Raw genomic sequence first — 13,649 nt, forward strand, 5'->3', positions numbered from 1 at the left:
TTAAAGGTACTGCTCTTTTTTCGCGTTCACCGTTTTCTCTTTTTTTCGTGGCTTTCCTGCTAAAGAAACGGCGCCCCCGTTCTTAAATGCGCAGATTTTCGCGTGTCGTCATTCTGTTATAGGTGTTGCACAAATGTAGGACCCAAAGGCTGGCGAACACGTAACAGCACCGTTTCCAATATGTGCAGCAGACAAGGGCACGGCCACCACGTTCTCGGACTCCGAGCTCCTGCGCAAGATTCAGTACCCCTTGGCGCCGGGGCAGCCGGCCACCAAGACGGTGGCGGCAGGGAAGGGGCTTCCGGAGGAGCTCCGTATGTCCATACGGTGGAACAACGTCTCCTGCACCGTGCCCATTGTCAAGGGTACGAAGAGACCGCACGCTACGGCCTAACAGAACGTCGAGGAACCTCACGTAGCCAATTCCTTCAAGCGCGAACAAACATAGATTGAAAAGAACTCCAACTAGACAAGCTCATATGTCATGTCTGGTCACGAAACGAACGTATGGCGACAACACGAACAGATTATTGGAAGATTCAGTGGTTGATACTGTCTCATCCCTTTGTTTCGCGAAATTGACAATCAGCCAGATGCGCACGCCTTGCTTTGGCTCTAGAAGTCCGAAACACGGTGGTTCTAGCCGACCCCTCGTCAAGCCATGGCATGGCTGAGGCGTTGTGCTGCTGAGCCAAAGGACGCGGGGTTGATTACCAGCCGCGGTTGCCGCTTTTCTGATGTAGACGAAAAGCAAAAACGCCCGTGTGTTTGAGAATCTGGTACAAGTTAAAGGTCCCGAGGAGTCAAAATTAATCCGGAGCCCACCACTACGGCGCGCCTCATAACCTGTGTAGTTTTGGTGCGTTAAACTCCATAATCAATCAATGAGTGCAGTGAAACTGCTAACAGCATTCTCCATTCTAACTACATCACGGCTTACGCTTTGCTCTCACCGGCAGCCCATCACTCTTTTCCTATTTCCTATTCCAGCAGTACCGGCATTTCGTCACCTCTACTCCTATTACATTCGCTTGTGCCGCCAACTGGGCCCTGCACTCGTTGCCCACTGTATTTAAGAACGCGTACGAACGGAAGAGGACTAGTCGAGGCGTTGTGCGAAGTGCGCGCCGGACCTAGAGGGAGGGAGGCGCCAACGTTCCGACTTGACGACTCCATAACTAGCTCTGCAGCGATGCGAACACAGCGCCACTGCAAGCAATGCCACCGCCGACTCGTAATCGTTTTGGCGTCATTATTCTGTACGCGCTCTCTATCATTCTAAAGTTAGATAACGGCAGTTTATTGGCTCTGGCCGCCCAACTCCATTGGGTCCGCTGGTTTACATTCAAGAACGTCTGACTTCAATCAATCAATCAATCAATCAATCAATCAATCAATCAATCAATCAATCAATCAATCAATCAATCAATCAATCAATCAATCAATCAATCAATCAATCAATCAATCAATCAATCAATCAATTAATCAAACGCCTAATTCCAGATTTTGTTCAAGAGGAATGATGATGGCAAGAAAAAGCAGTCATTGATGACCGCTAAGGCAGACACGTCAGCTGACAGAGGACGTATTCTTAACACGAGGGGAGGGGGAGAGCGACAGGGACTAGGATACCGTGACACTAGCGAACAGCACATGAGAGCTTTTTTTGTGCTAAGTTAAAGAAGTGTCATTGTTGAAGATGAACTATATATATTGGACAGCCTTGTTCCATCAACCAGACAAACCCTCATTTACAGCGAGTACTCCTTTATGACTGGCTGAATATATACTTCGAATCGCCGGAGAAGGCTTCGGTGCGATGTGGTAACTTTGTGTCACGGCGTTCATTGTACGACTGGCATCTAGGCACGACAAAGTATTGAGCAACTGGTGGTTTCAATTCGGCGATTGTAATTTGCAAGGTAGCAGCGTTTTAAGGTTGTAAAATTATTGTTTCGTTATGCTATTCCCATTCCACTTTGAGCTAACTTCCTGAACCCGATTCGTGCTAGAAACTACCACGAAGTCCCATAACCTAAATAATATTTTCTTGAAACTTTTAAGAGCACACGCTGAAACTCCTAGTTGGATTATGCTGATCCTTTGTATCGAAACTCCCCCCTTCGTACGCCTAGCAAACGTTTAGAAAGTTAACAATGGCTCATTGGTTAGTCATCGCAAATACATTCACCTCGAGCGAGTTCGTTTTCCGTTCCGAAATCTGTTTCATCCTGGAATGTAGTACATTGCTCGCTGAAACGAAGAATTTGTCCGCTTGTGTGTACGAAATCACTTTGCAAACTGTCTCAACCCCGATTTTCCGCCTCGAGGTACAACCTCCACGTTTGCCTATTAATCAAGGTCGGAACACATATAAAGAGTAGACGTCTCTCGCTGTGGCGCAAATTTGGAATGCGAGTTGCTCATGCCGGAGAGTATGCGTGTTCTTGAGGAAAATTTCATCATAGCATGTGTTCGGGCCTATCGCTTTCGAACTCGAATACCCCTGAATTTTCCGAAGCGGGTACCAGTTTAGACGAAATGGCCTACTGCACGGACGGTTGCACGTGCAAGTTAGGTAGCGGAAGTGAATATCTTTACATGTTCATGTCTGTTTTTCAAGGCATGGTATAACATATCCAATTTGAACCCAACTTCGACGAAGAGTACTAAGGGTAATGCAGTTGCACATTCTCTCCTATATAGGTGTGCTGTATTCCTTATCTGGTTTAAAGGGACCGGTAACCACGTTCCGGCTAAGCTTCGGGAAGTGTAAAGTGTGAAAGACCATTATCACGCAACTTGAAGCGATCTTAATGTTCAGCTTTACTGCAACATCCTCCAGTCACCGGTCAAGTGGTCGAGCAAAGGAAATTTGGCGTGTGAGATTGTTCGTGTACGATGAGACCGAAACTTTTGCGGTGGGTGAACGCGATTACACCAAGTTCCGGTGGCCGGAACACTTCTGGTGACCCGAATGGAACATGGCCCCTCGCGTTTTGAAGCCGGCGTCTATCCGATCGCTCTACTTCGACGTGGTCGAAGCGGTTCGGAGGAGGGGAAACTTTATTTACACCAGTCAAAAGCACAAAAGGGTGTGCCCCCCCATCAGTCAGCCAGAATCCCTTGCGATTCGGCGGCTTCCAGGGCGAGACCGATGATTTTTCTCTGACTGCTGGAGTCCTGGCTGAGTAGCAGGGCCTCCCAGGATGCAGCATTTCTGTGAGGTTTTTTGTAAGAGGGACACGTCCAGACCATGTGAACGAGATCCGCTATGCCCTGACATTGTTTGCATTTGGAATCAGATACTTTGGGGTGCCATTTACTGTACAATTCGGGGTTTGGGAAGACCCCCGCCTGTAACCTTCTCCAGTATATTTCCTCTTTCCTAGTAAGGTGCGGGTGAGCCGGCGGTAGTACTTTCCTCGCTAGTCTATAGTATTGTACTATTTCGTGGAAGTTTCCTAGCCCGTCGTCTGCACTCGGGAGGGGCTCCGCGTACGGAGGAACCGCGTCTGGCTCGGTGGCGGCGGCGATCGTCCGGACTGTCAGACCTCGGGCGGTCGCATGTGCCTTTTCATTCCCGATGAGACCCGTATGAGCTGGTGCCCACACTAATGTCGCCTGTTCGATGGGAGCCTTTGCGTTCGCGAGGATCTTCCATGCGGCATTGGAGATCCTTCCTCGATCGAAGTTTCTGATGGCGGACTTCGAGTCGCTCACGATCGTTTTTATTCCTGATTGAGTCATCGCCTGAGCGATGGCTGACTCTTCTGCCTCTGTTATGTCTTTGCTCAGTACCGTGCAGCACGAAACGGGTACACCGTTTTCCGTAACCGCCACTGCTGCGAAAGCTTTTTTCGTCTGATATTGCGCTGCGTCTGTGTACAGGACGTCAGTCCTGCAACCATATCTAATTTGCAGGGCTCTGGCTCTACTTTTACGTCTAGCCTCATGATGCGTTGGGCTCATGTTTCTTGGCAGTGGTGACACAGTAAGTTTTTCCCTGAGCTGCCTGGGTAGCTCTATACTGTCTTTACCTCTTTCTCCTGTCTGGTATCCCAGACGCTCTAATATCCTCCGACCCGTCTTGCTGCTCAGCAACTGTTGTTGTTGTGACGCATTTACCGCCTCAATCAGTTCATCGATAGTATTAGATACACCCATACTAAGTATTTTGGCCGTGGAGGTGTTTGGGGGAAGACCTAGCGCACATTTGATGCCCTTTCTAATTATGATGTCGAGCTTACTTTTTTCTGCCTTGGTTAGCTTCATGAAGGGGGCTACGAAGAGTACCCTGCTAACGCCAAAGGCTTGAAAGAGCCTCAGTAGATTAGTCTCTTTCATTCCCCCGTGCTTGTTGGAGATTCGCCTTAACATTCTGCAAATTTGCGCGACGGCGTTGTCTAGTTTGCGGATAGTCTCAGTATTTCTACCGGAGTCCTGAACGTATAGCCCGAGGACTCTGAGCTGTCCCTTGCGGGTATAGGCTTGCCGCCGGCCTTCAGTCTTATGTCGCAGTCATTTCTGCCCATCCTTCTGTTGTTTTTGGAGACGAGGAAAAGCGCCTCGGATTTTTCGGCTGAACATTTCAGTCCCAGCGGCTCTAAGTAGCTTTCGATCTCGTCTATGGCATTCTGAAGAACGTTCTCAATATGTCCGTCGCTGCCACGATTTATCCACAGCGTGAGATCGTCCGCATACATGGTGTACCTTAGGCCTTCTATCCTGTCGAGTTTTTTAGGGAGTCCAATCATAGCCACATTAAAGAGAGTGGGAGATAGTACCGAACCTTGTGGCGTTCCCGTGTTGCCTAGATTGATGTTCTCGAGGGACATACCTCCCAGTTCTATGTTTGCCGTACGATCTGAGAGGAAATTTCGCACGTAGTTGTACGTTTTAGCGCCTACGTTTAACTTGCTCAAGTTGTGAAGGATGGCTGTGTGTCTGACGTTGTCGAAGGCCTTGGCAACGTCAAGACCGACGATGGCTCTCGTATCTTTACCCGTGTAGTTTATGATGTCCTCTCTGATCTGGAGCATTACATCGCAGACCGAAAGCTTAGCTCTGAATCCTATCATTGAGTCCGGGTACAGTTCTTCGTCCTCGAGATATCGGCTAAGTCTGGTCTGGACTACGCGTTCCATTAGCTTGCCGACACATGACGTGATAGAGATCGGTCTTAGATTTTCGAGGCTTAGTGTCTTTCCAGGTTTCGGAATGAGGGCCAGATTGGCCCTTTTCCATTCCAAAGGAATCTCCCCGCTGTCCCAGCATTTTTGCATGTAAGCGGCTAAGTCATAGATAGACTGTTCGGTGAGATTTCGTAGCATTTTGTTGCTGACTTTGTCTGGCCCGGCGGCAGTTTTGGTTCTAAGGCGATTTAGCTCTGCTCTAACTTCCGCTACTGTAATCGGGGCGTCCAAGGCCTCGTTTGCGGCTCCCGCGTATTCAGGAAGAGTTTCGCGGGTGGACGGCCCCAGGTATCGGCTACGGACCTCGTCTAGTAAGTCTTGCGTGGTTCCCTCGAACTTGTAGACAAGGGTTTGGAGTTGCTGGCGCGCCTCCGATCTGGTCTTTTCCGGATCGAGTAGGTGTCTAAGTAACTTCCATGTTTTCGCGTTTCCCATTTCTTGGTTCATCTGACTGCATGTGTTTGCCCAATTTAGTCTGGTCAGCTCCAAAGAATAGTCCTCTATCTCCCTATTTAAGGCTGCAATCCTCCTACGTAGGTTCCTGTCCCATTTTTTATGTTTGAGTTTCTCCTCTAATTCTTTCTTTTTCCTCCATAAGCCGACGAGGCGGCTGTCAGTGGTTTTGATCCCTTCGTCCGTCTCTATCTCGTCCGGTGCCGCTTGAGCGGCTTCGATAATTTTCTTAGTCCACTCCCCAATGTCGCGTATCGGTTCGCTTGCCGTCGCGTCTATGCTTCTGAAAGTTTCCCAGCTAGTGATTTTGTGCTTGCGCATTTTCGGAACTGGGGTAACATTGCTGACTACGATTTCTATGAGTTTATGATCGCTGCCTAGGTCTTCCCCGGTATTTCGCCATGTGGCCTTGACTCCGCCGTGTGTGAGGGTGAGGTCGGGCGTTGTGTCTGACGACACATTATTACCTTGCCTCGTCGGATTCATGGGGTCGGTGATTAGCAGTAGATCGTGGTGTTGAATTGCCTGGCACAAGGCCCTACCTTTGACTAGAGTGTGTTTATACCCCCAAGCTGGATGTGGGGCGTTGAAATCCCCCATGACCAACAAGGGAGCACCTTTGGTTAGATTTTTTGCTCTGAAAAACAAGTCTCCAAAATCGCATTTCCTCTGTCTGGGTGGGCTGTACACATTCAAGACGTAGAGACTCTTATCCGTGCGCTTACGCGGGATAAGTTCCACCATCGAGTGGTTGATCTCGGTATTCCCAGTCTCGTGCTGCACTGCCGTTACGTTTCGCTTGACGAACGTGACTACCCGGGTGTCGTCTCCGAGTCCCGGGTAGGCTTTATACCCCGATAATTTGGAATTTTTCCCACATTCTTGAATCGCAATTATTACCGGACGACCTTCGCCGCTGTCGAGGAAAGCCTGCAAAACCGAACGTTTTCTGCCGTAGCCCCTACTATTCCACTGCCAGGCTGTAAGATACGGTTGCCTGGGATCCATCGGGTCTATTGAATTCTTGATTTTTCGAGCTCTTTTGCCGTCTCATGTTAGACTTATCTAACCGGTCCATGCGTTTCTCCATTTCCAGTAGTCTATCCTCTACCTTTTTCAGGCTCTTCAACTCTGCCATTGCTACGAAAACCTTTTCTAATTTCGACACCCTACTGGCGAGTTTGTCGTCAACATCGTTTAGTTTGGATTCAAGTTGTTCGAGAGGAGGAGAGTGGACTACCTGCATCGACTCGACTACCTGTTCCGATGCCTTTGCGGTAATTACCGTCTTGATTTCGTCCAGCTGCCTTTTGAGTTCTGCGTTTTGTTCCATTATAAGCTTATTTTGCTCCATCAGAAACTTATTTTGCTCTGTCAACTTCCTTATAACCTCCGCATTTGCATCCTGGGCGGTCCCACTCACCCAACCTACCTTTGGTGCGTTTGTCTTCGAGTTTTCCAGCGATGCACGGACACTGCCGCTGTTTTCACTCGAGCTATTAGCAGTCGATATAGTTTCAGTCCTCAGAGGTGGCAGGCGAGGGAAGGAGACGGATCGGTTCCTCGACTTGCTTCGGCTTCGAGACATGCTCCGCGCGCGATCCCGGCTCTGGTCCCTTCGGCTTGCCCGTTGCGATGCTTTGATGGTTGACTGCGCCTCTCTGTGCCTCCGCTTCTCGTCCGCTTCTTCTTCTTTCTTTGCCTGTTCTCCGAGTTTTCGCTCCCATTGTCTCTTTTTCAGGACGTACGGGGTGCGGTAGAGAACCTTGCACCTCTTGTCACCCGTCTCGTGTTCTTTTCCACACAGCTGACATTTCGGTACACAACGGTGTTCACTCGCGGGCGACGGATCACCGCATTTCCTACATTTGTCGGTGGGATTGTTGCTGCAGACGTCCGACCGATGGCCGATGTCGCCGCACTTAAAGACGACTTCATACTTCTTTCGGTATAGGAAGCACTTGATGGGCGATCCGAAGCACCTGACCCATCGTGGGACTTGGGGATCGGCAGAAGTGATGATCACTGATTCGGATCTTCCCATCCTACGCACCCCGATGATAGGGGGGTTAGTGCGGTGGGAGAAACCGACCTCGAGTTCCTCCTCGGAGAAACGGAGATCGATGCCATGTACTACTCCTCTACCGCAGTTCTCCGGTGCTGCCATGTAGGACGTTACTTCGTAGGCCTTGTCTCCAATCGGTAGTTTTCTCAGAGACAGTACTTTCAGAGCGTCTTCTTGCCTCGGCGTGCTGTATGTTATGGTGCCTTGCTTGTCGTTTAACACAACTTGGTCTTCTTCTTTGCCTTTTTCCCACTGTACGTCGGCGGCAAGTCTTAGCATTCCCCCTACGTAGGGGACCGAGAGCTTGGTGAGTGCAAGTCCGCCCTTGGGTCGCAGAATCACCTTGTGGTCTGTGTGTGGCAGTCTCGGCAGATGCGATGCAATCGATTTTTCCGCCAGCTGCTTGCCAGCCAGGCGCGCTTTATATTCTCCGATGGGTGACCTCTTAAGGTTTGTCGCTGTTCCGGCGGCGGCTGTTGAAAGCGTGTCGCACGAAGCGTCCGCGCTCTGTTTTTCTCGTCGACCTTGATCTTGTAGTTCCTTTACTTTTTTCGTCACCTTTGTGATCCAGTTTAACTCCTTAAGTTCCGTCGGGTCAATGTCCGTACCTTCTACCGCCACTTCCATCACCATTTTGTCGGCCGCGTCGGGCTGCCGCCAAGAGTCTGACGGCGGACGCCCGGGGTCGCCGGGCTGCTAAGCCTAGCCTGGCTTGGCTTAGGGTTAGCGATGCTGCGGCGTGGTCGACCAAAAAAAGGGTGTGAAAAAGTCTCAGAAAGTCCACTCACGGCTTGAATTTGGTATCCACGAAGTCCCTAGGAGTTCCGCAAACACAGCACGTCACTTTCAAGCCAAAATTTGGGTTGTTCCTCTAGAGAAAAGGACATTTTACGGAGCCGACATGACAGAAGTCCGCTCCCGCTGGCCCCCTAGCGGCCGTCTCAAGCGGTTCGGAAAACTTCGTCGACAACCAAAGAATCCGCCAAGAAAGCTTCGCGTTCAATCGTCGTCGTCATTTGACGGAAGGATTCATTGTTTTTTCTCTTATTTCTCTGCAATAGCCAACCACTACCATCATTTCATCTTCAGTACAGTCCAGTAGCGCTGCACAGCGGGATAAATACCGTAATATATAGCCGTAATATACCGTAATATACCGTAATTTACCGTAATATATAGCATGCGGCGGCGTCGTTCAGTTTTATGCAACATCCTGCGGATTTGCTTCAGAACCGGGAGACCTCGTAAGACAGAGAGGTATCTCAGTACCCGGATTAGTGGGAAACTCCTTTGCGAATCGACGAGGCCTGCTGGAGGTACGGAATGTGGAACCGTGGGTCGGGGAACGGGCCACTGGTGCCACCCCTGTTTCATTTTCTGTGTCCGAAGGTCGGAACCCGGCAGTCAGCACCGGCGAATGAGCGGCAACTCTGTTGCAAGGGCTACACAATTCTTAATTGTCATAGACTGATGCTTTTCTTCAGGTCCCAGATCAAGCCTGAAAAGGAGTCAGACTTCTATGGATCACAGAAAAAGCTCGCTGTATCCATTCCGCTTTCCAACTCCCTACTCCCGGAACCCATTCCCTTTCTCCTCCTAGCCATTCCCTTACAACCCAACCCTTTCCGCTGCTTCCCAGGAAAGATCCTAGCTACTCAACTGCCCCTGGCCCGCTTTCCTGGCCGTGGCGCAGTTGAGTTGCTTTCGCCCTTCATTTTATGTCCATCCTTAGGTGGTCCAAATCCCACTTTTCTTTTGACCCATTCATTTATGTTAAGACTGGGTTAAGCCCGTTATAGTTCGGTGGAGCTGGCCGAGGCAATGTGAGTTACTTTCATTTTACAAGTCTCAATTGCTCAGTGTTGGAGTCAGTGCCGGATTAGGAACTTTGGGGCCCGGAGCTACTGCGTCCTTGGGGACCTAATGATGACGATGACGATGACGACGACGACGATGCTGATGATGATTCCGCTTTAATATGCGAAAATTTTCGAAGACCATGTTATGCTCTCTGATCAGTGGTAAATTATACATAATTTGCATATACAAATTATGCATCACAGATTCGCATTTATTCGAAGCGCCGTGTGGGCCTGCACACGCCATGGTACAGATGAGTATTTTCTTACAAGAAGCACAGTTTATTAGGCCTGTAAGGTTTTAGTTCCACTGTAAAGTTCTCCACCTGCATATGCGGGAGGGCTCAAAGTCCGCGCAGGCAGCTGTCACTCACAGACATTTGCCAAACAGTTAGCCGCCGCGGCTTACGGGCCAAATCCTGTAGATTAACCGCGGAGACGAGAAAGCACGCGGCGCTTAGAACACACGCCGCCTTTGAAGGACGTAGGGGGGCTCAGACGTGTCGCGCAACGCAACCTTCCTATCGCAGCACGAGTAGCACAAAGAGGATAAGCAGAAAAATGTCGCTTTTTGGGCTGGGGAGCGGTCCGATTTGTGAGTGGGTTTGCGCATGGCCGTCGAACTTCCAGCGGCGATGAACTCCTGTTGCGCAGCTAGGATGGTCTTGCTAGTCGACAAGTCCTTACACATTAACAGGTCCCCTTTGGGTTGGAGAGCGACAGGTGAGCACGAGAGATGGCATCAGACAACAGTTTAATAGGGATAGAATGTCTCTGCTCACTCCCGCGCTGCTGCTCCCGTCGGCGCCTCGCAACAGTTCCAGCAGTCCGTAGTTCGTTGTTGATCGGTCGGGTCATTGTTCGGTCGTAACTGGCAGTGGAAACACGCTGAAGCTTCTCGTTTAGATTCAGGGTCCACGACGAAGGCGAGTATTGGTGGACCTCTCGTGTTCGAGCCCTCAACACGTCTGCCGCATCCACTGTTTTCCCGCGCTCCTACGGGTGGTTCCTCTCCTCCTGCCGCACGACCAAGCGGGACCTGTTGTGTGGGTCGCCCTTTGGTCCGCGCCGTCCTCCGCCTCATTCCAAGGCGAAAAGCGCCCACCGGGACAAACAGCTTGCCGCCCCCTAGTCGCGGTGGAGGCCCGTTTTCAAGACGGCATCGAAGGGGCCGCACGCAGGATGCGTTTTTAAGTGGACACAGCTTTCGTCACCCCGAAAGGAAACAGACGTTGTTTCTTTGTTTGGCGTCCACGCCTGAGCTCTTCACACCGCCTAGGCCTGCTGATTCCTCACCTCGAAGGGAGCAGCTAGGGTCGGGCTGGCCCGGCGCCGTCTGCGTCCACACGGAGTGGAGCCTAGATACTTACGCTACGAATGGAGTCGCGCGGACATTTAGCTTCCGCAACGCTTGTTGCTCAGAAAGCCTGCAGGGGCTGCAGCACAGAGGCGCGGGCTCAAGCCGAACGACCCCGCGAGTGGGCTACGCAACCTTTGAACATTTAAATAACCATGTATACGCTGACCATTCAGCCAGAAATATCTAATCGATATCAATGAAGCTTATGCGATTCAACTAATCCACTAGCTTTATTGAACGGGTCGTCATCGCAATGAACTTCCTTGTCAAGCGCTATACATTGAAATTTCTGGTAGAAACTGTGTATGAGCCCGCAGGGCGGTGCTTAAATTGTCAATAATTACATATAATGTCCCTCAGGCTTAAACAATTTACAATGTTCTTCGGACATTATTTCGTCATTCGCATGACTGACCCTTTCTTATACCGAAACGTGTGCGCGCCGAAACGTCCGCGTACTAGATATCCGTGTACCGAAAGACTACCGAAACGACCTGTGCCGAAAAAGACCGGAGCCGAGCTCGGGGCCTTTTTTAAGTGGCTTCTTAGGCCCGGTCAAGCTGTGTACCCACGACTTTTGGTCCAAGACGTCTTCTCATAAACCTCGGGAAAACAAGGAAGAGGAGTAGGAATAACTAAATTAAATTGAAATGGACTCGACGGTTGTCAACCATAACGCAAGGGTCCCCGCACTCCTCCCCACCTGTCACGAGTTAGTCAGCTTCAGTTTGAAGGTGAGGTTGAAGCTCCTACCTTCAACTTTCAATGCGGGCAGCATTCACTCGCCTTGTCCCTCCATACGGCGTTGTTGTTGTCCGTCCACACCCTCCCCCATTCTCCTCGCCGCGCGAGCTGCGCTCTCCGCCGCTTACTCCCTCTCCTCTCCGATAGTGAACACTCTCTCGCGAGGGGCATTGGATTGGATTCGATTGGGTTGGCTTGGCTTGGCTTGGCTTGGCTTGGATTGCATTGGATTTTGATTGTATTGGATTAAAGTGGATTGTGTTGGATTGTGTTGCGTCATAGCCGCGCCACGTTGCGTCATAGCCGCGGTCGTTCCAGCACCGGCGTTCCGATTTCGGGCACGTGCACAGACTTGATCTTCGCTGCAAATTGCACGGTGGTCCCGTTACTTCACCACCCACTACCCGTACACTTCAGCGACCACAAGGCCGTCATCGTTAAAGTTCCGCCGCGTGTTAAATAAAGAATACATCATACGCGTTCCTCACACGTTTCACGCAATTAGAGAATCAACCGAACGGAAACACCAAGTGAACCCCCAAGATGCGTCGCATCTCCACAGGGTTCCCCTCGCGGGAAGGTGGGGTAATTTTTCATATGATCGAGCGGGGTCCCTGACAGTTCGGGGCCCGGGGCTGCAGCCCCCGTAGCCCCCCCGTTAATCGTGCCCTGGTTGGAGTGACTGGAGTTACAGTGAAATCAAAAACAACTTGTGCAAACGATATTCATCGACCATAAAGAACTCCACGTGGTTTAATAGCTCAAGACTGCATGAATTACCATGGCGGGGTTATTGGGCTTAAAGCTCACACTTCGTTTTATTCTAGATCCTTAACATAGTACGTGAAGCGTTCTAAAAACAATGCACACCTCAGCGGAATTAACGGTGCTTAGCCTAGGCTGCGTGAAATGCACGCTCATAAAAACGAAAGCACGGAGATTGGGCTAACGATATGCAGTAAATTAAAAAGACAAACAGAGACGCCTTGAAATGGGTCTCAACAAAAATAAGAGCGCTGGGTTGCGCCTTGCCTCTACCATGGTTTTTATGGGAGAAGGTGTTTTTGTAATGACACGTTTCCTGCCATCATCTTTCCCAGAAAAGAGCTCGGTGCGTTTCAGAGGACGGTATGCAACGTATTAATGCATGCAGCTCGGGACAGGAGCGCCCATTATGAGCGGCGTAACTGCGTGTGTTACCCCGCCTCTTCGTTTCAGACCTGTGCCAGCATTGCATAGGCGTGAGATTTACAGTGCGCTTAGAGTTAGCTCTCGCGCTACATGGACCGACTGGGCCATCCAAAACACCCACATTGCGCGTACGAGCCGGGGGCGTAGCAGAGCGTTGATGCTTGTTTGAGGCTCTATTTGTTCCCGATGTAGCCAAGCTTTCGTGAATAATTTTGTTATCACCGTCTGCGCGCTTTACAAAAGCGTCAGCACGCACGTCTTGCTGCCGTGGGTTAAAACAGATCTCGAATGGGCAGTGTTTCATAAAAGACGCCCCGAAGTTCTTGGATATTTGTTCTCCAATATTGCGGTGTAGGAAACATCCAGGGACCCGCCGCGGTGGCTCAGTGGCTCAGTGGCTAAGGCGTTGCGCTGCTGAGCACGAGGTCGCGGGTTCGATTCCCGGCCGTGGCGGCCGCTTTTCTGATGGAGGCGTGAAGCAAAAACGCCCGTGTGTACGAGATTTCGGCGCACGTTAAAGATCCCCAGGTGGTCAAAATTAATCCGGAGCCCTCCACTATACGGCGCGCCTCATCGCCTGCGTTGCGTCGGCGCGTTAAACCCTACAATCAATCAATGAATCAGGAAGCATCCAGGGCTACACATTTTTATCAGGTTTACAAACTGAGTGACGATCAAGTAGTAAAGTGTGTATGATAATTGTAGCTCTGCATCATTCCTCTCTTAACCAATCTACAGGCGTAGCGAAGGTTTCGAAAGAAAACACCAGAAAACCTCGCAAC

At 50.5% G+C, this 13,649-nt stretch overlaps 1 protein-coding gene across 1 annotated transcript in view; it reads left to right on the forward strand.

Moving 5' to 3' along the window:
* The window catches only part of LOC144180236 (ATP-binding cassette subfamily G member 4-like), an 81,079-nt gene that overhangs the window by 12,616 nt on the left and 54,814 nt on the right, over positions 1 to 13,649 (forward strand). The window contains exon 3 of the mRNA XM_077708614.1: positions 189 to 365. Coding sequence (XP_077564740.1) covers positions 189 to 365 — 177 coding nt within the window. The remainder of the gene's footprint in view (positions 1 to 188; positions 366 to 13,649) is intronic.

This window comes from Haemaphysalis longicornis, unplaced genomic scaffold (assembly GCF_048455015.1).
Source record: "Haemaphysalis longicornis isolate Haplotype H1 unplaced genomic scaffold, Haemaphysalis longicornis Haplotype H1 scaffold_4, whole genome shotgun sequence".
NCBI lineage: Eukaryota > Metazoa > Arthropoda > Arachnida > Ixodida > Ixodidae > Haemaphysalis > Haemaphysalis longicornis.